Below are 26,362 nucleotides of genomic sequence, written 5' to 3' on the forward strand. Positions count from 1 at the left end.
ATCATTTATAGTTCAACAGAATCCATCTTCCTTTTTTTTTTTGGTGCAGGATTTTTGAAAAAGGATTCAGGTTTTTCAGCTCCGCCAGCATAACGTGGTACGCTTGGAACTGACTGTATGGGATTCTCATAATTTTCAACAGTTACATCCGCAACACAGCTATCATTGTCATAAAAATTTTGCGAGAGAGTGTCCTCTGTTCCCTTTCTTTAAATATTTTGCACAGGAACTGCAGGTGAGATGCATTAATGTAGGCTTTTGCTTTTGATGCCCCTGCTCCCGATTTCTCCTTTGTGTTGCTAATTGATTTTCGTTACGGGTCTCTCTCTTGAGTCCACTTCTTCAGAACGCGTTTACCTGAAAAAAATTTATTTCATTAATCACAAGACCTGTCAATCTCCCGTTCGTAGTTTTATGTATCAACTTGGGTTACAATATTTTAAATAATTTTAATCTAGTGGTTTTTCTTTTCTGTTTTAGGTATTTGGTGAGTGGTTGCACTTTCTCAGATTTGCTTTACACGTATCACCTGGAGAATTTCGGCTATAACCAAGATCGTCAATTAGGTCTGTTGTGCAATATGGACGGTATTACGATTGGAAAGCATTACTGCTCCAGATAAGAAGAAATGGGAATCAATTGCCCAGAAATTTGAAACTATCGCTACTTTCCCGAACTGCTTGGGCGCTGTTAATGGGAAACATAAAAGGATCGCGCACCCTCTCAACTCGATGCATATCAACTATAAAGGATATTCGTCTACAGTTCTGAATACCGATTTGTTTACGCTAATGTTGGAGCACATGGTAAGGAGTGAGACTAACATTTTTCAAAACTGTCAGATGTGGAGATCTATTATTAACGGCACCATACCTGAGGACAAGTGTCTTCCAGGCACAAATAACCCAAAAATTCCTCACTACCTCATTGGAGATGATGCTTTTGGCTTACATAAGCTCCTCAAACCGTACAGTGGAAATAGTTTGACGGTAGAGTAAAGGATCTACCACTATCGTGTGTGCAGAGTTCGCAGGTACGTGGAATGCACTTTTGGAATACTTAGCAACAAATGGAGGATCTTCCATCGCGCACTTAACTTGGATCTTGACTATGCTACGGACATAGTGAAAACTTGTGTAGTTTTGCACAATTTCGTACGAGACCGAGGTGCTTTTCAAATGGAAAACACGTTGTCCATCTCGGGTTTTGAAGATGTCCTCTCGGGTGAAATAACGAGAAATCAGGCAACTATGTTGGCAAAAAATGTGTTGAAAGATCATTACCGAAGTGGGTTCAGTGAGTTGGCGATTTTCTAAAATCTGAATTACCTCGATACTTATGACAAAAATGGTGTTCTGTACTATAGTATGATATGTGTTTTAAATAAATGTCACTGATTATTTTCTTAATTTTCAAATCATTTCCTTTTAAATGTTCTCAGATTCGCCGTGAGTTTACCTACTGCCATAATGTGCTACGCGTCTTACTCAACAAAAATGAATTCGTTACTTACCCAATTCTATATTTTTAGAGACGTCAGATTCATGAAAGTCGTTAAAAATTTCAACACAAACATCTTTCTATGCTTCCTGCGTCATCAATTTATCCTTATATTTGTCACAAGTTTCGTCCCACAGCACTGGCTTAGATTGCACTGCGGAAATCATCCGATCCACATCAACATCTGGTAAATCGCTCATTTTATCAGAAAAACTGCGACAACAAATAAACAAGAGATAATGTTTGAAGACCTCCGCTCGCTATCAGGTTAAAACAGAAACTGAACCGTACGTGTGTGAACGCCTTGATTGCTCTCTGTTTCGTGGATGCGAGTTCCAACCTCATAGAAACCTGATGAAACCTATTCGGGTGCAGGGAGTATTCGGTGCTACACTGTTTCTATTAGGTACCGAATAGGAACCAAAACACCGTTTCACACTTGTCGGTAGCGACCTAAAAGGAACCGACAACTAACCGAACAGAACGGAACCGCGTACGTGTGTAACAGGTCTAACGCATGTGTGTAATGTGGCGTCAACTTTGTATTTGTTGATGATGAGAGAAGGGATAGGGTCAATCCTGGTGTACTCCTCTTGAACGAAGCACCAAGAGGGCCACCGAGTTTAACGCCCCCATCTGGTGGACGTCTTGCCATTGACGGTGTCACATGTCCTCACTTAATGAGGATACCGGAGAGACTTTTGTAATTGAATCTATGACACTGGTGCAAAGATTACGCCACCACCCCTCCTGACCTTTGCCACAAAGACAGCCGCTGACGTACCCATCCAATTACTGGCCACGCTCAACGTTGCTTATCTTCGGTGATCTTACAAGCCAAGAATGTTGGCATACTTTTAGTAAATGTATTATAATATTTAAGTATTTTAATTATAGAACTTGCAGACCTATAATTATGACTAAAGCTCACTTCAAACACTGCATAAAAACCTTTAAATCCCTAGATTTACAACAAGAGTATAAAGAAAAGAAGACCAAAACATCCAGAAGCATTCGGAGCTCATATTGTAGCAGACACTAGGATCCGCTGGGTCCCTGGTAAGAATCCAGCAAGTGCTTACGTTTTGAACAGATGATGGCTCTGAGCGCTATGGGACTTAACTCCTGCGGTCATCAGTCCCCTAGAACTTAAAACTACTTAAACCTAACTAACCTAAGGACATCACACACATCCATGCCCGAGGCAGGATTCGAACCTGCGACCTTAGCGGTTGCGCGGCTCCAGACTGCAGCGCCTAGAACCGCTCGGCCACTCCGGCCGGCTTAAGTTTTGAACACAAAATGATCAGTAATGCTAGCCGGAGACCTCTGGTGTGAGGAATCACACTATTTTTGCTAACAGCGTTGTCAGAGAGGATGGACGAGCGGATAGAGATTCAGGAAAACATCTGGTTTTGGGTGGAATCTGTACCTGAAAGTCAAAAGCATCTGTAGTGTTCAACGTCATGAGTTTATAGAGGGCAATGCAAGACACTCTATTAGAGCCACATAATGTATACCTACAGGACATGTGCGTTGTCCTGGTGATCTCTCCATTGGCAACATAATCCGGGATAGCAGCTGAAAACGGTATAAAGGCAGCAGGATTCGTTACGAATAGGAGGGAAGCGTATAGAATCTGTTAGTGTGAACGGTTCAGCAGTGTAGTTGGTCTCATCAGATATGGTAACAAACCAACGCCAACAACAATATTTCAAGTATATATGCCGACGTCACAAGCAGAAGATACAGAAGAAGAGAAAGCACTGACAAGGGGGGGCCGCCAATTGTGAAATTCAGATTCGATTCATACTGCGCATGATAAAAGCTCATGGCCAGAGGTGTAATGTGGCAAAGCACCAAGATGCACTTCTCAGCCATTGTCGAGAAAATCGACAGTTAAAATAAACCGTTGCGGTGAAATGCCCACTACGGTTAATAATTTTATACAGCGTCGTGGCGCAGCGGTAAGCGCTCGGGTTTGTAATCGGAAGGTCGCCAGATCGAATCTCGCGCCATGCAACTTTTTTTTATTATTAGTTTTTCGTAATTCAAATTATATATATATATATATATATATATATATATAAACTATCAATGAATTTCTTATTCATTTTGGTGAAGGCGGATCGCTCTCCAAATGTACCGCCTCCATTATTCCGTTTGTTTAACAGGGTGTACCAAAGCTCTCACGTCCGCACTGATTTTCGACGATGTTATAAGTTGCGCTAGGGACCGCATCTACCTTCTTTCGAAGTTAGCAGGGAACTACGCTTTTATGCGGCGGCTCGTTTCGGCCCATTCAACATCTGTCCTTCAAGTGTAACGAGCGAGTAACGGAGCTTATATTTCATACCTGCCACAGCAAATTTGTGTTCGTGGGGTCTCTATTCAAATTCGAATGTTTGACTTACGCTATACGTATTCGTTTCGGAATATCATTTCTACGTCTTCCGTTAACTATACGTGGTTAACATTATGAAGACAATTAATAACATTTGTGAAATACAACTTTGTTTGCGGAAAACATAATGATGTTCGAAGTCGCTTGTTTTTCCACGACAAACGACTGTCAACAACTTATTATATGCATAATTGTTGCAACTGATTTCCGGGAATTATATATATATATATATATATATATATATATATGTGTGTGTGTGTGTGTGTGTGTGTGTGCGCGTGTGTGCGTGTGTGTGTGTGTGTGTGTAGACACATTTGAATAACAAAAAACAAATACTAAAAATAATAGCATGGCGCGAGCTTCGATCCGGCGACCTTCGGATTACGAACCGGAGCGCTTACCGCTGCGCCACGACGCTGTCGGTAATTATTAATCGTTGAGAGTATTTCACCGCAACGGTTTATTTTAACTGTCGATTTTCTCGACAACGGCTGAGAAGTGCATCTTGGTGCTTTGCCACATTACACCTCTGGCCATGAGCTTTTATCATGCGCAGTATGAATCGAATCTGAATTTCACAATTGGCGGCCTACCCTTGTGAGTGGAAAATTCAGTACGTGAAAAGAGAGGACTCACGGCCATATGGAACCATGAAATAGGGGAAGGGATAGAAAGTTTGTGCTTGGAAGCAGTAACGAGAGAGGAGATAGGCTAACTGAGTGCTTCATTACATTTCACTTGTTAACGGAAAATACACTATTGAGAAGTCGAAAATGGAGGAGGTGTTTTGGGTGAAGTTCCAGAGACACAGGAATACTCTAGGTGAATTAGGTCATGGCCAAATAGCGATTCGAAAATGAGATATGGGACCGCAAGGAGTACTGAGTAGTGGATATAGACACAAAACATAATGTAATGGTCATGAAGCGTAGACTAAGAGAACCGCCCGATAGACTCAGTGTGGAAATAAGTGGGCTATTTAATTGCTGAGCACTGATGAAATGCGTTCATAGTTTTTTTTGATACTATGATAATGAATAACACAATAAGCAGTTCATTTAAAAAGGAATGGACCAAGGCAAAAACGGCATGCTTCGCCAAAAGAAGTTTACTCATTCCAACATAATCTGACGAAGTAATCAGCGAAAGTGAAATCTTGGAGCGCAGCATTGTATGGTAGTTAATCATGGACTGTGGGAAAACCGTAAATGAAGATCATGGAAGCGTTTAGAGTAAACCGCTGTAAGAGGATGGTGAAAATTAGGTTAACTGATAAGGAATGAGGAGGCCCCCCTCCCAATCAGTGAAAAAAGAAACGTACGGAAAACACTGAGAAGAGAACGGAACAGGATGATATAACATGTGTTAAGACGTCAGGGGATAACGTTTAGTGTAATGAGGGAGGGTAAAAGCTGCAGGGGGAGGCAGGGAGTGGAATACATCCATAATAACGGACGTTAAGGTTCAAGTGCTACGCTGAATGAGAAGGTTGGTGCAAGAGAGGAATTCATAGGCAAACAAGTTACCAGACTTATAGCTAACAAAAGAAGGGATTGGTCCATAGTTCTCTGATGATTACAATATGACAGATTCCCCTTTGCAACTGCTATACTAGTAATTATTTCACGTAACAGTATTTAAAATGTGATTCGAGTATTTTCTTTATTGCCAATCAAAAGCAAGCTCCTAATTGCCCCTACAGTATGGTACTGAATATGTCGTGGTGTTGACATAGATCCCTTTTGTGCCCATAATTTAACACAGCGTGCAGCCATTCAAGCAATACGTTGATTACATCCAGCGATACGAAAAAACAGATCTTTCGGAAGTGACTCTGTCTTCTGTAGCCTGTGAGAACTCGCCTTATATCGCCTCAAAATCTAAGATTTCATATCCGTCAATAAGACACTTAGCTTCAAGATTAGACGTAATGATTCTAAATGGTGAAATAAATGGCGAATTCATGTAGTTCCACGCATCATTGCAAATATTTGCTTATCACAATCACATTAAGTGGTCATGAGTCGCATTCTAACGTCCCAGAATTGAGCCACATTGAAAACAGCTCTTTAAAATCTTATCTGAAATAACAATAACATCTGGCATTTAATAAGACATCATTTTACACTTCTTTAGCCACTTTCAAAGAGCGAAGATTGGTATCAGAACGGTTGATAACATTAGCTAATGCCACTTGACGTTCTATATAAACTGGAGCACACACTTTGACGTCATCACGATGCCGGTCAGTATGCTACGAGATACGTTAGTGCTCTTAGCTCTCGCTGCGTGTGTGCTTGGTGGGTTTGTTGCAAATGTACTTCAGCTACTTTGCGTTCCCGATATCTATAGTGGTACTTTCGTCACACTCAGGCGTTTCCGTTTCCAGGGGCAACGCTATTCCCAAGTCGCAAGCTGGATGAAGATCTTTTTAGCGGCAAGGAGTTATACAGCGAGCGTATCTATGGGGGAGAGGACGCCGTCCCAGGCGAGTATCATTGGCGTCGACGACTCATGTCAGATACGACTAAACCCAACCGTATAACATGAAAATAACAGTCGATAGGGTGATATTCATTGGGATATTTCGCGGAGAATCGTACCGATTATATTTGTTTCGGAATACTTTTGTACTATTTCTCTTTATCAGAAACACGGCTAAGAGAAGAGAAAGACAATGTTTGACACAAAAGCATTAGTGGTGTTGGTTTTTTTTTTGCAGTTCTCGGTGTTGTATAAAAAAAACTTTCTTCAAACTCTTCTACGAACACGTTACAAGGAGTGAACACAGGAGAGAAGGTGTTTTCTGGATGTATGACTTTTCTACGGATTTGTTTACATTAAAGTAGAAGACGCTGAAACAGTCCGACTGAAAATAACGAAATTAACGCTCTTGAAATTCACAGAATGTAGAGGAGCCCTGTAAGATACAGCATTAGCAATGACCTTCACAATAAATATAGATAAATTAAGTACCTTGGCCAATGCAATAACGTGATGTGGAATGGGAAAAGACGAAGTGCTGCAGATACGTAATGACTTCGCTACCGTGTGTTGCTGTGTATTGCTATGAATCGTTCTATTTTAGGCGTCGGCCCGATGTGTTTCGGAGGACTGCAGTGGTGGAGACTTAGACTGACCACGAAAGTACTTGGGCTCGAACAAACAGATCTGTATGAACGTTTGGTTACAAGATCATTATGTAGCTCTGAATGTGCTGGTGGGTGTCGTTTTTCTGCAAAACTCTGCAGTCATGCTCTAGATATCACTGTAGATGTAATTGTAGACGCCATACGCAATGCAGCAATCTTAACTATAAATGTAAATGCGGAATGTCAATAAAATGCTCCGAGCAATACGAATTACTGCAAAACGCACGGTGAAGAAATGCAAGTTGATCGTATAGCGTATTTGCACATTCTATAATATCAGTTTCGAACGCCACGTCAATGACACTTTTGAAGATGTCCTCTGGTTCACCAATATCGTAGCCAGCGTTCTGCCACGCGTAACGAAGCATTGGTCTGTATACTCCCGCAGATAACTGATTGTAAACGACAGAATGCATATTCATGGTAAAAAATCTGTCGTGAAATTTCGGCTGCATATTACTGGAACGTAGTTTAATGAAGTCTGTTATTCTCTTGGCATATATTTTATATTTCCTGAAGAAATACACATCCAGAGGTTGTGCATATTTTGTAGTTTTAGGCGGAATGATTTTTAAACCTACATGTTTTCCTCCAGATGCTTCCAGTAGTACTCGTTCATCCTTATGTCCAGACCAGGAGTCACAAAGTACTAATGACTAACTCGACAAATGTGGATTCAAAATTGACAGAAAAAACGTCTTCAGATGTTGCTTCGTCATCTTCCCACTCACACTTCCATCGACGACGACATTTGGAGGGCACCGCGTTTCTATTTCCCTTGACACGCGGGGTCCAAACTTTCCACTGGATTCTTGGAAGCAAATATAGAGTTTGTCTGCCAATCGTCCGTCCATTGATATAGCAACATCGATCGTGTAAATATGTGTTGCACTGTTAACTGATTTGCAACATCGCGACAGTGTTTCTCTCGCCTTTCATGGATAGTGTTCTGTCACAAGAAAGTTCATAGTTGAACTGACTCTGATCACAGTTCCATACAGAACTAATATCGATGTTTTCTCTCGTGATATGCTCACTGACGTCAGCAACAAACGTTTGAGCTCTTTCAATCAGCTCTTCTTCGTCATCCTTATCTTTTCGTGCTTGGAGCATAGTGATACGGCGTGATGTTATCCTAAACTCCTTTTTAAAATTAGTAGTAAATCCTAGCGAAGCTGTAAAGTTTGTACACCCGAGATTTCTGGCTACGTCCATTGCCCAATGTTGTAAATTCCAATAATGAACGGCGGAACCGCATTCTCGCGCTTCATCGAATTTCGCCATTACACGCTCATTGATGGTCTTGAACAGCAGTGTACGATTTCCTTTTAAAACTGCATTTCCTTCTCTTTTCATTGCCACGTAATCCAGTATGTTTTTAATATTGCTTTTAGACTTCAGTTTAGGGTATCTTTTCAGAAGCTTGTCGTATGTGTCGAAACCTCTTATGTAATAATCATCGTACATGTTCTCCAGTGTGTTGTCATCAAACGCCGTGATGATACTTGCAACTTTAACCTTCTTCTTGGGAGACGGTTGGTATTCACTGTCACTGCTTCCATCGCCTCTTCCCGCACTTGCCGTAGCACTACCGTCTGCAATGAGTTGTTCGTCATTATCATCCCTATCATCATCATTAAGTGTTAGTGTTACAACAGTATCTGTTTCTAACTTATGCTCATTTTTCTGCACTATAATAGATACCAGAAAACAAGCAAATGATTCGTCTTCTACACCGATACCATCTTCACGAAGAAGGGTTCTTCGTAACTTCATCTCAACCAATCGCAATACATTTGCAGGACTGAGTACCAATCGCCGAGCCATCTGACGCTTCTATACACAAATAATGTCACAAAACGCAACTTCAGAGGCACACTGCACCGTCCCTACTGGTCCCGACTGGCGTATCGGCAGGTCAGTGTGCAATGCGGCATGGCATAGGCAGAGGCCTCTAACGGACGACTGCAGAGTTTTGCAGTTGCGGGAGTATCACTAGTGCAATACGAGACCTTTACATTATTTCTCAAACGATTTTGGTGTATTTGTGTTTGTTCGAGCACAAGTACTTTCCTGGTGAGATCTTTCCAACTACTTTTGATGTGAAGGTCACAAGGTGGCGTGCAAGTGATTTCAGTCGCGTCACGTAAATATTTGAATGAACATTTTGTATTCAGTGCAGAACTTGCAGTGTCTTGTAACGTACTTTGATATTTATGCGCGTGGCGTCATAAAGATTCAGCTCGCCCGTTTTCGTAAACTAGAAGCTAATTTTTGGGATCGTGTTTATCTGTTCAATCCATTGTCTTCTGTTTCCAATCCTACCAGCCTCTTCTGCATTGTGAGTAGTTTATTGCCCTTCTCGAAAACGTGCCTATGGAACTTGTAACTTTTACTAGAACTTCAAATTACGTCTACTGATAAAGTTTTTGTTATCTATTTGCACAGCCTGAGTACAATATACTAACTGTATTTAGTAGTCCTGTTTATTGCTTTGTTCTTCCTTATCCATTAATTTATTCTCTGATACAAGATAGCTTCACGCCGACGTGCCGCCATGTTGTCGACACCTGTTGCTAAAATCTTTGTCTCATAAATGGTAAGTCAGTTTGCGAGTATTCAGATTTTTCATTCGTACACAACTATTTCGGTTCATTAATAATAAATAATAAGTAATATACAGATACATTAACGTGAATTTAGACGCTATTCCGGAATGCCGGCCAGGGTGGCCGAGAGGTCCTAGGCGCTACAGTCTGGAACCGCGCGACCGCTACGGTCGCAGGTTCGAATTCTGCCTCGGGCATGGATGTGTGTGATGTCATTAGGTTAGTTAGGTTTAAGTAGTTCTTAGTTCTAGGCAACTGATGACCTCAGAAGTTAGGTCTCATAGTGCTCAGAGCCATTTGAACCACCTTCCGGTATGGAGACCCCTGTGGGAAACTAAATAGTTTGTTTCTTCGTATAGCAGTGAAGCATTTTGTAGAGTACATGGTATTAACGCGTATCCCATTTTCAATAATGTGTGCAGGACTTGCTTTCGAATTACATCATGTTCAAACTGACTTGCCGAAGTATTTCAGTGATAAACGTTTTTGAGTCAATGTTCAGTAATTACAGCCACGAGGAAACATATTCAGAGCACTACTTTTGGCTGTAAGCCGGAAGTATCCACATTATATGATTTTTGGTTAGGACTTTACCAGCATTTGCCAAATTCGTTTGCCATTGCGCACTGCGTAAGTGTATGTGTTGCTGTTACGGTTTCATTGATTTTTTGTGATCATATACCGTTTTTAATTGAATACGTGGGCACTGTAATTGATATTTTAGAGCACAGCTTTATACATCAGAGCTTTATCTATGTAGTGATGATTGTAGGTAAGTTTCAGACACAACTCACAAATCTGACACTTTGCAATAAGGAGCTGCAGTATTTGAACAAAAACCAATGAAATAAAATACTGTTTTTTAATAAACCACTTTCTGAGACTAGATAATTTGCTCTTGAGATGTAATTTTTAGCAGAGTCCTACGCTCGAAGAAGTAGGTTACTAGTCATCCAGAATATTAGAGGCTGTAGAGATATTAACAGTAAAACGTCTAATTTCCTCCAAGGAGTTACCACTTTTAATTCAGCTACTGCGCAGTATGCCCACCAATTGAACTGAGGCGCTTGAACCGATAGATCCACATTATATTCCTGTGTAATAGAAATCTGCCTATTGTAATCGGAACCAATATGTGACACCCGTCTGAGAGCTTTCGTCAGTGCGGAAACGTTAGAAGTGTCCACAGGTGAAAGAAAAAATATAAAGTAGTCGGATGGATGTCTGCACTGTATAAAGGAAGGTCAAAACACTATACAGCGGAACTGTGTCACAAAATATGATGCCTTTGTGTGTGACCATTGTCGAAGATTAGTACATCAACGCTGATTGGCATGGGACCTCCCGTCGGAGGATCGAGTCCTCCCTCGGTCTTGGGTGTGTGTGCCGTCCTTAGCGTAAGTTAGTTTAAGTTAGATTAAATAGTGTGTAAGCTGAGGGACGTTCGACCTCAGCAGTTTGGTCCATAAGACCTTACTAAATTTTTACGCTGATTGTAAAGCACATTTAGTTCGAAACACTTCATCACAATTTCAAGAGGTGTGCCAAATGATTGTTGTGTTTAAAATAATCCAGAAGTGACGGTTCTCGACAATGGAATGCTGCACCTACTCAATAAGGTCGACAGACGCCCTTGCCGCCCTTTCTTTTCGGTACAGAAGTTTGCAAGAGTTTGGCAAACTACATGCAGCAACAACATATCATCATGAAGTCCAGTCCGTACACAAGTCAGAGCAGAAGTCAAAAATTTCGACCGCCTCTAATTCGTGTGTGATCGGAAGCTTCCGTGTTGGCCAGAATAAAACTAAATGTTGTGGATTAGCAGGAGAGCCAACCCACGAAGTTTAGAGGAAGCCGAAAGGCACGCGTTTAAGCTCACACAGGCTGGCGTGAGGTCTGGAACAGGACAAGGAAATTAGAACATAGAAAAACGGACGCAGATGGTGGAATACTTAACTTTAATCCATAATGTTGAACGTAGCTCTTGTCTGTACATTATTTACAATATCAATAGCAACTGATAATGGCGCCTTACTAGGTCGTAGCAAATGACGTAGCTGAAGGCTATGCTAACTATCGTCTCGGCAAATGAGAGCGTATTTTGTCAGTGAACCATCGCTAGTAAAGTCGGCTGTACAACTGGGGCGAGTGCTAGGAAGTGTCTCTAGATCTGCCTTGTGGCGGCGCTCGGTCTGCAATCACTGGTAGTGGGGACACGCGAGTCCGACGTATACTAACGGATCACGGCCGATTTAAAGGCTACCACCTAGCAAGTGTGGTGTCTGGCGGTGACACCACATTCCTCCCCCGCAAATCGGCGTATGGTTGTGTTACAAGGCTTCCGCCCGCCGTGGGGAGGACCCCATGTTGACGTATACGACGAGGTGGGGAGCCTAACAACAGGCGAGGCTGTGTCACCCGCACCCTGCCATTCGGACTGCGGGGAGCTAGGAAACGCCTGAAAACCTGCTCCAGGGTGTACGCCAACATGCGGTGTATGCGCCCGCAGAGAGACAGGAGGGGCCGAAGTGTCGACCTCCATCGGGCAGGGGCACCCGACGGGCGAAGACCACGTATGGTCCGGAGTGGGCAAGAGTTCCTTGTCGGAGGACATCCGGTCACGGGAAGCGATCGGCGGCGCGTGACCCAGGGAGGCGCCCGGCGGTTGCAGCGACGCGTCCACTGCGGGCGTCGCCGGCGGGAGAACAGGCGGCGGCGGCAGCGCGTCGCCATGGGGCAAAATGGAAGGCAGCGTCGGTAACACCTGGGGCTGAGGCGTGCCAGTAGATGGGTCCCCAGGGCGCTGACCGGACGGCACCGTCGCTGAAAGTAGACGGCGAGCGGCAGATCCCGTGCGACGACAGAGGCGCAGCTGGTTGAGATGCCGGCGTAGCTCACCAGAGGCTCCCAAAACCAGATACATAGCGCGGCCGAGGCAGCGAAGAATGCGCCGTTCGAGCCAACGCCGTGAACCTCGATAGTTACGATAGTAGACAACGTCGCCTGGAGCAAAATCAGGTGTCTGCCGCTGCACAGGAATCTGATGCGGCGGATGTAGCAAAGACATCAAGGTGCGATGAGGGCGACCGTGCAGCAACTCAGCCGGCGAGCGACCATCTCGGGGCTGAGAGCGATACGAGGACAAAAAGAGCAATAACGCGTCCTCCCGAGAATGCGACTCTTTCAACTGCAACATCTGTGACTTTAAAGTCCTGACCAATCGTTCAGCGGCACCGTTTGACTGTGGCGAAAACGGCACGGACATCAGATGTTGAATACCATTGGCCTTGCAGAATGACTGAAATTCTGCGGACATGAATTGTGGGCCATTGTCGGAAACAATAGTCTGTGGCAGACCTTCAATGCAAAAGATAGCAGATAACGCTTGGATGGTGGCAGATGACGTCGTGGAAGACATCCTGACAACAAAAGGAAAATTACTGAATGAATCGACCAGAACCAACCATCGAGCATTCCAGAATGGACCAGCAAAATGGATGTGTAAGAATTGCCAAGGGGAAGTGGCTTTCGACCACGCAAAGAATTTCTGCGGTGGTGTGGATTGTTGTTCGGCACACACCATGCAAGAAGAGCACATATTCGTAATCGCAGCATCGATTCCGAACCAAGTACAGTGTTGACGAGCAAGTTGTTTCGTTCTCATTATACCCCAATATCCTTGGTGGAAAAGCCGTAAGACAGAGGACTGTAACGAACGTGGGACCACGACCCCGGACTGATCATTATCAGAACGCAACAGTAAAACACCACGTCGAACAAAAAGTCTCTCCTTGTGAGCAAAAAATCGGCGAACCAACGGATCCCCGATCCGTGACTTTGACAAGGGCCATTGCGTAGCAACAAAACGCAGAACGGTAGCAAGGACAGGGTCGGCAGCTGTGGCTGTAGCTACACGACGAAAATCAACCGGAAATGATTCGACCACGTCATTGGTTTCCGTATCAATGAACATGCAAGCAAGTTCGGAAGAATCGAATGCTCTATCCATAGCAACAGGCAAACGGGACAACGCATCGACGTTTCCGTGCTTAGCAGTAGACCGATACAGGATATCGTAGCTGTACTGCGAGAGGAAAATAGAACAGCGAATGAATTTCTGCGCTGTACGTGGAGGTACAGGCTTGTTCGGATGAAAAAGCGATGTCAAAGGTTGGTGGTCTGTGCTTATGGTAAAGTGGCGACCATACAAGAAATCATGAAACTTGGTAACACCAAATACGAGAGCCAATGCTTCTTTCTCGATCTGTGAATAATTTTGTTGCGCAGACGAGAGCAATTAGGACGCAAAGGCAATAGGGCGATCATGCGATCCATCTTTGTGCGCAAGCACAGCACCGATCCCGAAATCCGATGCATCCACCATCAACAAAAGGGGTTTCTGGGGATCTAATGGCGTAAGGCAAGTATTGTAAAGCAACGCTGATTTCAACTGGCAAAAGGCGCGTTCGCATTCCGTCGTCCAGACGAACGGAACACGTTCACGGCGTAAGCGATGAAGTGGAGCTGAAATGGAAGAGGCATGGGGAACATAGCGATGATAATAATTAACTCTCTGTAGCTGCTTCAGATTCTGCGGCGAAGGCAAGTCTTGTATGGCACGGAGGTGCTCGGGACCGGGATGTATGCCTTGGGCATTGGTTGCATGTGCCAGGTAGGGCAAGTCGCGAGCAAAATCCACACATTTGTCCTTCCTCAAGCGAAGACCATTTTGTCGCAAGACCTGAAATAATGTTCTGATATTGGCTAAATGTTCTTCTTCCGTCTTTCCAGAGATCACAATAACGTCCAGATAGTTTGCTGCAGTACGGACCGACGCACAAACAGTTTGCAGATACTGCTGAAACAATGCAGGGGCGGATGCACACCCGAATGGCAGTCGTTTGAATCGATAGGAACCTAGATGCGTGTTAACTACCAAAACGCGCTGGGATTCTTCGTCCACCGGTATTTGCAAGTACGCATCTGCTAGGACCAACTTCGAAAAATATATACCCGGGCACAGTTTGTCAAAAAGGTCTTCCAGGCGGGGTAAAGGAAAAGTTGCAATCACTAGTTGTGGATTCACTGTTGCCTTGAAGTCCACACAAAGTCTCAATTTTCTGGAAGGTTTTGGCAAAATTACTATGGGTGATGCCCAGAGAGGAGCCTGCACACGTTCAATTACACCTTGTGATTCCAAATCGTGTAATGTTTTTGAGACCTCATCATGCAATGCGTGGGGAACATTGCGCGCTCTGAAAAATTTCGGTTGCACGGTTACTTGCAGTTCCAAATGTGCTTTATAGGTCTTAGTGCAACCAAGGCCTGGTGGAAAAAATGTCTGCAAATTCTTCACATAGACGAGAAACACTGTCTGAAGGCATAGTCTGGTTCACTGATAGGACCTGATTTACTATAGACAAGTTAAACAACTGAAATAAATCGAAACCAAACAAGTTCACTGCAGAAGAAGAACGAAGGACATACAATGACACAAGTTTTGTTTGTCCCTTGTATGTTGCAAGAACGCAGCACTGTCCTAACACAGGGAGCCCGTGACCTGAATATGTAGTTAGCTTAACATTTGCGGCACGCAACGGAGGTGTGCCCAGCTGTTTGTATGTGTCTGGATTGATCAGTGAAACTGCAGCTCCGGTATTGAGCTGGAATGGTATCACTTTGCCGTTAATGTCCAAGTCTACAAAAAGTTTATTGTCCTGTTGACGACAAGAGCGACTGTCTCGTGCAACGTGAAAGGACACTGGTACAAAATCACTTGCGACATGACGGGATTTGCGGCGAAGTCGACGCACACTATTTGTGGGACGAACACAGTCACTGTTAGAGAGAGTGGCACTGGGCGGAGTGGTATGAACTATATGAATGTCCATGGGCGAAGTTTCACGAGCCAGAGTATCATTGTGTATAAAATATTCTCGGTATTCTTGCCGCGTCAGTTCTAGATAAAATCTCGAGCTTTCGACGATTACCTCCATCGTCATCATCAGGAGCTGACTGTCTCTACTGCTGCTATGGTAGCCTCTATATAGCCCTAAGACGGCTTCTGATTGGTCGGATTCTGATTGGTCGGCGATTACGTGCTGCTGTCTCAGACGGTGTCACTGTGTGCGCCGGTGGCGCCACCGCTTCCGTTTAAACGTAAACCTTGGAAGGAACGTCTCTGCTGCTTCTCTGCATCAAGCGCTCGTTTCCACGCACAGCTCAGATGGTATCCGCTATCGCGGTTAAAGTTCTTTTGGCTCATTCTGATTTCAACAGCCTCCTTAATAACAGAATCCCAGTACGTGGAGGCATGGGACAGAATTTTAGTTTCATCGAACAATATTTTGTGTTTGTTCGTGAGTTGTGAGTGTCCGATTTGAGCTTTTTCTGGCAAACACTCTGAATATGGCCTTTTTTATTACAGAAAAAGCAAATAGCTTGGGGTGATGGGCAATTCTCACTCGAATGTCTAGTAGCACACTGCGGGCATGATTTTAGCACTGCATTTGCTTGCCTGCGCCGCACACGTGGCTGAGGGCCTGGTGGCAGCTACGCGGCTGGGCGCGAGGGCTGTTTACTGCTCCGTGCAGCTCGCCCGGCGGGTCGGTTAACGTGACACACGGCTGGTGAAGTTTCAAATGATTCCTGAGCAAAGTCAAGTGTGTCCTGCCGATCCAATATGTCCATCACTTGTTGAAGGGAGGGATTGACTAGTTTCAAAATCTGTTCCCTTATACAAACATCAGAAACGTTCTGTGCAATTGCATCACGTACCATAGTATGTGAATAAGGGAGTCCACATTGACACTCAAAAGCACAATCCCTAGTAAGGCCTTGCAAGGTTGCAACCCACTCCCGATTACTTTGACCTGCCGTACCTTTTGTACGAAAGAAGGTATACCGTTTGGCAACTACATTGACTGATTCTTTGAAATATGCATCTAATGCAGACAAAATTTCGTCGTAGGCCAGTGTTGCTACATCGTGTCGGGAAAATAATTTGACTATCACACGGTACGTGTGTACCCCAACGGAGGACAACAAAAATGGCTGCCGCTCATTACCTTGAATTCTGTAGGTGGCGAGATGGAATCCAAATTGGCGTGGCCACTCCGTCCAGCTTTCCAGTGCAGCATCAAAAGGTCGAAAAGTAGGTGCAACAGCATGTTGTGGCTACGTTAGCGGTGGAGCGGCGGCTGCCGCATCGTTTTGCATTGCACGTTGACCCTGGACGAGCTGTCCAAAGGCATCCAGTAAGGCCTGCGTCTGCTGATTCTGTAAGCGATAAAATTCGGACAGTACATCTGGAGATGGTGGCGAAGCCATTACACAAGTAAATCGGGGCAGTATAGTTAAGAACGCAGAAAACCTCGTCGCCAAAATGTTGTGGATTGGCAGGAGAGCCAACCCACGAAGTTTAGAGGAAGCCGAAAGGCACGTGTTTAAGCTCACACAGGCTGGCGTGAGGTCTGGAACAGGACAAGGAAATCAGTACTTAAAAAAACGGACGCAGATGGTGGAATACTTAACTTTAATCCATAATGTTGAACGTAGCTCTTGTCTGTACATTATTTACAATATCAATAGCAACTGATAATGGCGCCTAGTGCCAACAGTAAAATTTGGAGGCGGTGGTGTTATGGTATGGTCGTGTTTTTCAAGAAGGGGGCCTGCACAGAGTCCTGACCTGAATCCTGTAAAACACGCTTGGGATGTTTAGGAATGCAGACTTCGTGTCAGGCCTCACCGCCCGACATCGATACCTCTCCTCAGTAAGGCACTCCGTGAAGAATGGTCTGTCATTCCCCAAGAAACCTTCCATCACCTGATTGAACGTATGCCTGCGAAGCGGAAGCTATCATCAAGGCTAAGAGTGCGCCAATCCCATACTGAATTCCAGCATTACCGGTGGATGGCGCTACGAATTTGTAAGTCGTTTTTAGCCAGGTGTCCAGTACAGATTCTTTCGATCATACAGGGTAAGTTGAACCTACTTCCAATAGCGGAACGACACCAGTATACGAGAGTTACGAATGCTGACCAATCATAGCATATGTGTTTTTTTACATCAGGTGTATTTTTATAATGAACGAAGTATAGGGGATTTAAGCCAGGCGTCAGTTAAGGGACACTGGCCAGATATTTTCAAAGGCAGGAGAACACAGGCGTCATCTGTTGCAACAGATGGGCCTGTAAAGGAGAGCTGTGAAATGAGGATTAGTCTATTTCATGTGGAGGACTTATGAAGCTATAGTCCAAATAGAATTGATTCACGGTTAACGTTTGTCACTTGCCTCTGCAGTGTTGTCACATCGGCTGCCGACTACCGGTCGATTATAGAGGGTGAGTCACATTATAAATGATTTTAATGTTTAACGCGGAGCAATGTTGTAAGCGGCGGCCGCGGAGTGTGTTGGAAATACGAGCTCTGTTGACAGCTGCTTTTTGGTGACCAATGACTGAACTGCGGCTGATAACGCTTTTTGTAGCCCTGAATTTTAAACTCATGTCCTAACTTAACTGCAACCTCGTGATATTCAATGTATGCAAGATAACGGTGGTCAGCAATATGTGGCAGAACTAAAATCACGATCAGTTTCAAGGCTATTAAAACAAACCTTTACGAGAAAACTGAAGACAGAAAAATTTCAGTTTCAGCGCTAAAAGCAAACTGTAATTTCTCGCTATCATTGTTTACCTGAAAGTATCCATACAGTGCTTTCACTTTCTCTTGGGTTACCAATGTTACCAACCAATGAGCAATCATGGTTGGCACTTGGTTGACGATTATAGGCGGCGCAGTCACATTCACAGGTGACAGGAAAAAAATAAGAGCAAACAAAAAAGTAAATGATGCGGCAAAGTATTAGAAATAAAAAACAAACCTAACAAATTAATTGAATAAAAATACCTGTAATAATCAAACTATTTTCAATAGATTCAGAATTAAAAATTTTATGTACGTTTGATGATATCCAGACTTATGACCTTCTCGTATTTATACGCTACCACTGCACTACGTCACTAAATATACCTGTACATCTACATCATTAATCTACAATTCACAATTAAATACCTGACAGAGGTTTTATCGAACCTCGCATTTATACGCCAACCATTGCACTACACCACTAGATATACATCTACATGATTAACCTACATTTCACAATTAAGTTCCTGGCAGAGGGTTCACCGACCCATCATCAAGCTGTTTCTCTGTCGTTCTCCTCCCGGATAACACGGGAGAAACGATCATTTAAATCTTTCTGTGTGAACTCTGATTTCTCTTTCTTATTATAATGGTCATTTATCATTATTTAGGTGAGCGCAAACAAATTATTTTCACTGTCGGAGAAGATTCTGCGGCAACAGAAAACATCTGTGCTTTAATGACTACCACCACAGTTCTCGTATTATCCATGGTGCTCTCACCCATTTTCGCGACAATACAAAGCGAGCTGCCCTTATTTTTCCTATGTATCCAGTCAATACCGTCTGATGAGGATTCCATACCGTACAGCAGTACTCCAGAAGAGGATGGACAAGCAATTTCTGTGTGATCTTCCAATAAACTGCAGTCTTTGCTTTTATTTACCCATGACATTATCTATGAGATCGTTCCAGTTTAAGTTATTCGTAACTGTTATCACTAAGAATTTAGTTGAATTTATGTCCTTCAGATTTGTGTGATCAATCGTGTAACCTAAACGTAGCGAATTTTTCATATTACTCATGTGTATGACTCCACACTGTTCATCTTTTATAGTGAACTGCCGCGTTTCGCACCACACAGGTATCTTGTCTGAATCACTTTGCGAGTGATTTTGATTATCTGGTGACTTCACAAGACGGTAAATGTCAGCATCATCTGCCAACAAACTAAGAGTGCCGTTAACATTGTCTGGTTATGTAGATTAGGAACAGCAGAGGGCAAACCAGACATCCTTGGGGTACTTCTGTTTCACTCGATGACTTTCCGCCAACTATTAGAACCTGTGATCTTTCTGAGGGACATCACGAATCCAGTCGCTCAAGTGAGTCAATAGTCCATAAGCACGCAGTCTGATTAGAATTAACTTGAGAGGAACAGTATCGAAAATCTTCTGGAAATCTAAAAACATGGAATCAGTCTGACATTCCCTGTACATAGCATTAATTACTTCGAGAGAACAAACAGCTAGTAGTATTTCACAGGAATGGTATTTTCTAAATCCGTGTTTCTCAATAAATCGTTTTCTTAGAGATAATTCATAATGATTATCACAATACTTGTTTCAAAATTCTAACGCAAATCGAAGTTAGTTATATGGGTCAGTAAATCAGTGGATTACTGCTATTAACATTTCTTGAGTATTGGCGTGGAGCCTTCCAGTCTTTAGATATGTATCTTTCGACGTGCGATGGCTGTATATGACTGTTAAGTATGGAGCTATGGTATCAGCATAATCTGAAAGGAATCTGACTGGTACACGATTTGAACCGGAGGCCTTGCCTTTCTTAAGTGATTTAGACTTTTGCCCTATCCCTAGGAAAGCTACTGAGTTATTGATGTTTACTTAGTTTTCTTTGTTAAAGGAACTCCGGAGAACCATGTTCAGTAACTCTGTTTTGTGACGCTGTCATTAGTAACATCACTATTGTTATCGGGCACTGAAGGTATTGATTGTGTCTTACCGCTGATGCTCTTTACATACGACCAGAATCTCTCTGGGTTTTCTGTAAGATTTCTAGACAAGGTTTCCATGTGTAAACTATTAAAAGCGTCTCGAATTGAAGTTCGCGCTAATTTCGAGCTTCTGTAAAGCTTTGCCGATCTTGTGACTTTTGTGTTCCTTCAAATTTGGCACGCTTCATTTGTTGCTTCTGCAACGGTGTTCGGGACTGTGTTGTGTACCATGGGGGATCAGTACCATCTCTTGTTAATTTAGATGGTACATATCTCCAAATTGCCTTCGATACTATTCCTTTGAATTTAACGAACGGGTGGTCTACGCTTACATAGATTCGAAGGAGTGGAGAATGTTTTTTAGGTGTCATGCGAATTTTTACCTGCTTTTTTTAAATATAAGAATTTTATTTTAATTTTGGTGGGTCTAGATGTTAAGGTTTTCAGTCTCACTACAACAATCTCGTAGTCACTAATGCTTCCTGTTGCTTCCTATTTGCTCAGGATTATTTGTCGCTAAGAGGTCAAGTATGTTTCCGCAACCATTTACACCTCGAGTGCACTCCTGGGTTAATAGCTCAAAATAAGTTTCCGAGAAAGCATTCAGTACCATTTCGGATTAAGTATTATGTCTATGATGGGCTTTGAACATGTACACTGCGTAACGCTGTAATATTTATGACTCTGGTGACCCACTCGAAACGGTGAATTGCAGTATTCTGAAATTCGGCTTCACGCAATGTCGTGCGAATCTTTCTGATATAAGCCGATCTCTGTGATTACAATTACTGTATACGTGACGCTCACTTGTGCGGTGCTGTGTGGTTAGTGCTGTGTATGAAACGCTTGTATATCATCAGCACCATAGTGTGTGTGTGTGTGTGTGTGTGTGTGTGTTTGTGTCTGTGTGTGCGCGCGCTTGTGTGTGGGGGGGGGAGGGGGGGAGGGGGGCAGGTGAGTGTTGTTTTTGGTGTGGTTATCATGTGCGATGAAATAAGAAATGAAAGTGCTAGCCTCAGGATTCTGGATCCAACACACATTACAAAAGAAGGAGGGCAAGGAGAAGTGAACTGACCAACTATTATGGCAGTTTGGCAACGGCGAACGGTCACGGCTTTCGCATTGAGCGCTCTGATTACAGCTGCGATGTTCCGCTTTTTCCAGGTCGACAACACATTACCAAGTAATTTATTAACTACACTCCTGGAAACTGAAATAAGAACACCGTGAATTCATTGTCCCAGGAAGGGGAATCTTTATTGACACATTCCTGGGGTCAGATACATCACATGATCACACTGACAGAACCACAGGCACATAGACACAGGCAACAGAGCATGCACAATGTCGGCACTAGTACAGTGTATATGCACCTTTCGCAGCAATGCAGGCTGCTATTCTCCCATGGAGACGATCGTAGAGATGCTGGATGTAGTCCTGTGGAACGGCTTGCCATGCCATTTCCACCTGGCGCCTCAGTTGGACCAACGTTCGTGCTGGACGTGCAGACCGCGTGAGACGACGCTTCATCCAGTCCCAAACATGCTCAATGGGGGACAGATCCGGAGATCTTGCTGGCCAGGGTAGTTGACTTACACCTTCTAGAGCACGTTGGGTGGCACGGGATACATGCGGCCGTGCATTGTCATGTTGGAACAGCAAGTTCCCTTGCCGGTCTAGGAATGGTAGAACGATGGGTTCGATGACGGTTTGGATGTACCGTGCACTATTCAGTGTCCCCTCGACGATCACCAGTGGTGTACGGCCAGTGTAGCAGATCGCTCCCCACACCATGATGGCGGGTGTTGGCCCTGTGTGCCTCGGTCGTATGCAGTCCTGATTGTGGCGCTCACCTGCACGGCGCCAAACACGCATACGACCATCATTGGCACCAAGGCAGAAGCGACTCTCATCGCTGAAGACGACACGTCTCCATTCGTCCCTCCATTCACGCCTGTCGCGACACCACTGGAGGCGGGCTGCACGATGTTGGGGCGTGAGCGGAAGACGGCCTAACGGTGTGCGGGACCGTAACCCAGCTTCATGGAGACGGTTGCGAATGGTCCTCGCCGATACCCCAGGAGCAACAGTGTCCCTAATTTGCTGGGAAGTGGCGGTGCGGTTCCCTACGGCTCTGCGTAGGATCCTACGGTCTTGGCGTGCATCCGTGCGTCGCTGCGGTCCGGTCCCAGGTCGACGGGCACGTGCACCTTCCGCCGACCACTGGCGACAACATCGATGTACTGTGGAGACCTCACGCCCCACGTGTTGAGCAATTCGGCGGTACGTCCACCCGGCCTCCCGCATGCCCACTATACGCCCTCGCTCAAAGTCCGTCAACTGCACATACGGTTCACGTCCACGCTGTCGCGGCATGCTACCAGTGTTAAAGACTGCGATGGTTCTCCGTATGCCACGGCAAACTGGCTAACACTGACGGCAGCGGTGCACAAATGCTGCGCAGCTAGCGCCATTCGACGGCCAACACCGCGGTTCCTGGTGTGTCCGCTGTGCCGTGCGTGTGATCATTGCTTGTACAGCCCTCTCGCAGTGTCCGGAGCAAGTATGGTGGGTCTGACACACCGGTGTCAATGTGTTCTTTTTTCCATTTTCAGGAGTGTATTACTTTAAAGGTAAATTACAGCAATAGAAATTAATAAGAAGACTAATCGCCGTCGAAAACCTGAACCGGGAATTCGACAGTCTGCAACGCATAACTTGAGGAGCATGTCGTAAGACTCGATTTAATGCGTCGCTAGGCCGGTTCGCGCTAGAGTTAGAGAGTAGCAACATTGACATTATATCACATCACGACTAATTTTTGTACAATACACACTGCCTGACAAAAAAATGTTAAGCACCCAGATGGGAAAGAGGAAATTACTGAAACTTTACAGGTTGAAGGGATATGTGATTTTATTTGTTATTATAAAAGCGAGTCAGATTTACAAACGACATGGCAGTATGGACCCCCGTTTCAGAAAGATATTGCATTCCTCTGGAATGTATGCATGCACTGATTCGATTGCGAATGGTGTCATGTAGGCATTGTATCCTTTGCTGAGACAGATTGCCCCCAACTGTTGTCAGTGGTTCTTGATATCGTGGATGCTGGCACTAGAAGGGACCTTATGTCCGAGCCGGTTCCACAAATGTTCTGTTGGCGACAGTTCTGGAGCTCTTGCTGATCACGAGGGTATCGCAACATAACGGACACAGTTCACAGAGACTCGTGCCATGTGCCATGTGCTCCACTTAAAAATGGCACCGCGATAATGTGGCATGAGGTGACACCTGAGGAAGCAGGATGTCGGTGATGTACCTTTGAGTCGTCAGAGTTCCCTCAATCACAACCAGACGTCTCTACACCATGTCACCTCTCTGATACAGGGTGTTTCAAAACTAATGATCTGATTTTGGATGAGAATAATTACGAAATATGTGGGTTGACACCAAAATAATGAGTGTTGTCGAAACAGGCGTGGCCTAGAGCTTTAGAAAATCGCCGTTATATGTCAGTCAATGCGTCTCCTCAGTTAGCAGTCAGTTAGAAGCAAGACGGTGTCCGCTCAACCGTAGGCGTTTTGTGTACTGCAGCTTGCAAAAAGTGAGTCAGTGATTTCGGTCCAGAGTGTTTTCCGTCGGTGTTTTGCCGCTGATCCGGCTGTATCCAAAAACATCCGTCGTTGGTATCACCAATTTGAATAGACAGGATGCTTTCAGAAGCTAAGAGTCTAAGTCGATCATGCACTTGTGATGACATGGTGGAAGGAATTCGGCGAAGGTTTGAGCGGAGTCCACGAAAGTCTACTCGACGTGCAAGCAGCGAACTGCCAATGCCTCATATGACTTTTTGGCAAGTATTAAGGCGTCGTCTGGTTTACAAATCATAGAGACTAAAACTTTCTGTCGGCGATTAAAGGAAAGGGGTCGACTTCAGCAATACTATACTAGATGGCATGAAAGTCAACACGTTTGTATCATATTTAATTTTCAGTGATGAAGCAGCATTTCATGTTGGCCGTAAAATAAATGAACATAATGTGCACATATGGGGATTCCGCAGCTCTCATGACATTATTGAGGACGAAAGAGACTCAGCTAATGCGAACATTTTGGTGACATTTCTCGTGAAAAAGTGTATGGTCCCTTCTGTTTTGAAGAAAATGCAGTGACTGGAATGATCTGTCTTCAAAGGCTGCAGAATTGGCTTTTTCTGCAATTTCAGGAAGACTCCAATGACTTAATTTTCCGTTCTGAAGCGCCTTGTCACTGTTGGCGCGGCTGCCCCCGTCGGATGTCTGAGTCCTCCCTCGGCTGTGGGTGTGTCTGTTGTCCTTAGCGTGAGTTAGTCTAAGTTACATTAAGTAGTGACTAAGCCTAGGGACCTATGACCTCAGCAGTTTGGTCCAATAGGAACTTACCACCAACACCAAACTTAATCGTCCAACATAATGGAGCTCCACCACACTGCCACAACGACGTACGTCAGTTTCCCAACGACATACTACCTCAGCAGCACGGGACCCGAGACATTGCCCTGCATTCGTGGTCTACAAGATCGCCACGCAATTTTTTCGCCCGCGGATATGAGAAGGAAAGTGTATTTTATAAAAGTATATACCTATAGTGTGTAAAGTTTATGACAGATTTAGGTATCGTCTAGATGTTGTTCGTGCTGCTGCTGGTGGACACATAGGGCATTTGTAATAGCTTATCTATAACCTTAAGAATTTGCGAGTATTTTACAATTCATTCCACGTCTGTACAACGTTTTTATCAACAAATATGTAGCTTTGAAATCGAGTCGTTGTTTTTGAACACTCTGTATATTATTAGACTGTTGCCCATCCCTAGATTCCGGCAATACTCTCCGACCGCGATTCTGTGCCCTGAAAGCAATGCTGCACCATTCACCAGCAGTCCACGCTTCCCAGCCATGGCAACACTCCATACTCAGCCGTCTGTGTTGTGATATTAACGGCAGTGTAGGTATGGGACGCTAATCCAATGTGTGGCTGCTGACGGTCTCTGACCAATAGTTGGAGATGACACAGAATGTATAAAACATTCTCGGACTTCTCGCCGTGTCAGTTCAAGATAAAACATCGAGCTTTCGACGATTTCCACCATCGCCATCGACAGGAGCAACTGACTGTCAAAATCGCTGTTGTGCTGGCCTTATATAGTCCAAAGAGGACCTGATTGGTGGGTAGTTACGTCATACTGTCACAGATGGTACCACAGACATTGACACCATCTGCGACAGTATGACGTAACTACTGACCAATCAGAGGCCCTGTTTGCGCTATAGAGGGCCACCACAGCAGCGATTTTGACAGTTGCCTCACAAATCTGAATACTGCATAATACGACCAGGATGGAAAAAAAGGTGCAAACAGACCTTGAAGGCCCAACGGTACAGACTGGAGGCCGTGACATCCTCAGCTTGAGGTATCACAGTATACGGATACAGAGGGGCGTGTGGTCGTTTTCAGTTTTAGTAACCAGTGCTACTACTTCTCAATCAAGTAGCTCCTCAGCTGGCATCACAAGGGCTGAGTGCACCCCGCTTGCCAACAGCACTCGGCAGACCTGGATGGGGTCCCATCCAAGTGCTAGCCAAGCCCGACACCACTTAACTTCGGTAATCTGACAGGAAACGGTGTTACCACTGCGGTAGCACCGTTGGCTGGCAAAATGAATACACACAATGAAATCCCTTTCAGACTCTTTCAGAAACTGGCCACCACTGTTTCACACGAGTATGTGGCATCTCTATGTACTTCCCAGTGATCACCCAACGTCTGACTATACTCGTACCTCTTATATACTTTACCAGGCCTGGTAACAACATTAAGTAAAAACAACACTAATGTAATCTGGCGGCTGCTCGACTTGTCACGTAGAATTGTAACTGTCACAATTTCCATAGCCGCCGATGGTGTGTACGTGTACTAAGCTACACTTACAACCGACCATGTCGTCTGGGTGCTTCACTTTCTTTGTCAGGCAATGGGATACAACA

At 44.4% G+C, this 26,362-nt stretch overlaps 1 protein-coding gene across 1 annotated transcript in view; it reads left to right on the plus strand.

Annotated features, from left to right (window-relative positions):
- The window catches only part of LOC126455798 (coagulation factor IX-like), a 126,764-nt gene that overhangs the window by 45,714 nt on the left and 54,688 nt on the right, over positions 1 to 26,362 (plus strand). Inside the window, exons 7-8 of the mRNA XM_050091558.1 lie at positions 481 to 487; positions 2,466 to 2,559. Coding sequence (XP_049947515.1) covers positions 481 to 487; positions 2,466 to 2,559 — 101 coding nt within the window. The remainder of the gene's footprint in view (positions 1 to 480; positions 488 to 2,465; positions 2,560 to 26,362) is intronic.

The sequence above is a fragment of the Schistocerca serialis genome, chromosome 2 (assembly GCF_023864345.2).
Source record: "Schistocerca serialis cubense isolate TAMUIC-IGC-003099 chromosome 2, iqSchSeri2.2, whole genome shotgun sequence".
Classification (NCBI taxonomy): domain Eukaryota; kingdom Metazoa; phylum Arthropoda; class Insecta; order Orthoptera; family Acrididae; genus Schistocerca; species Schistocerca serialis.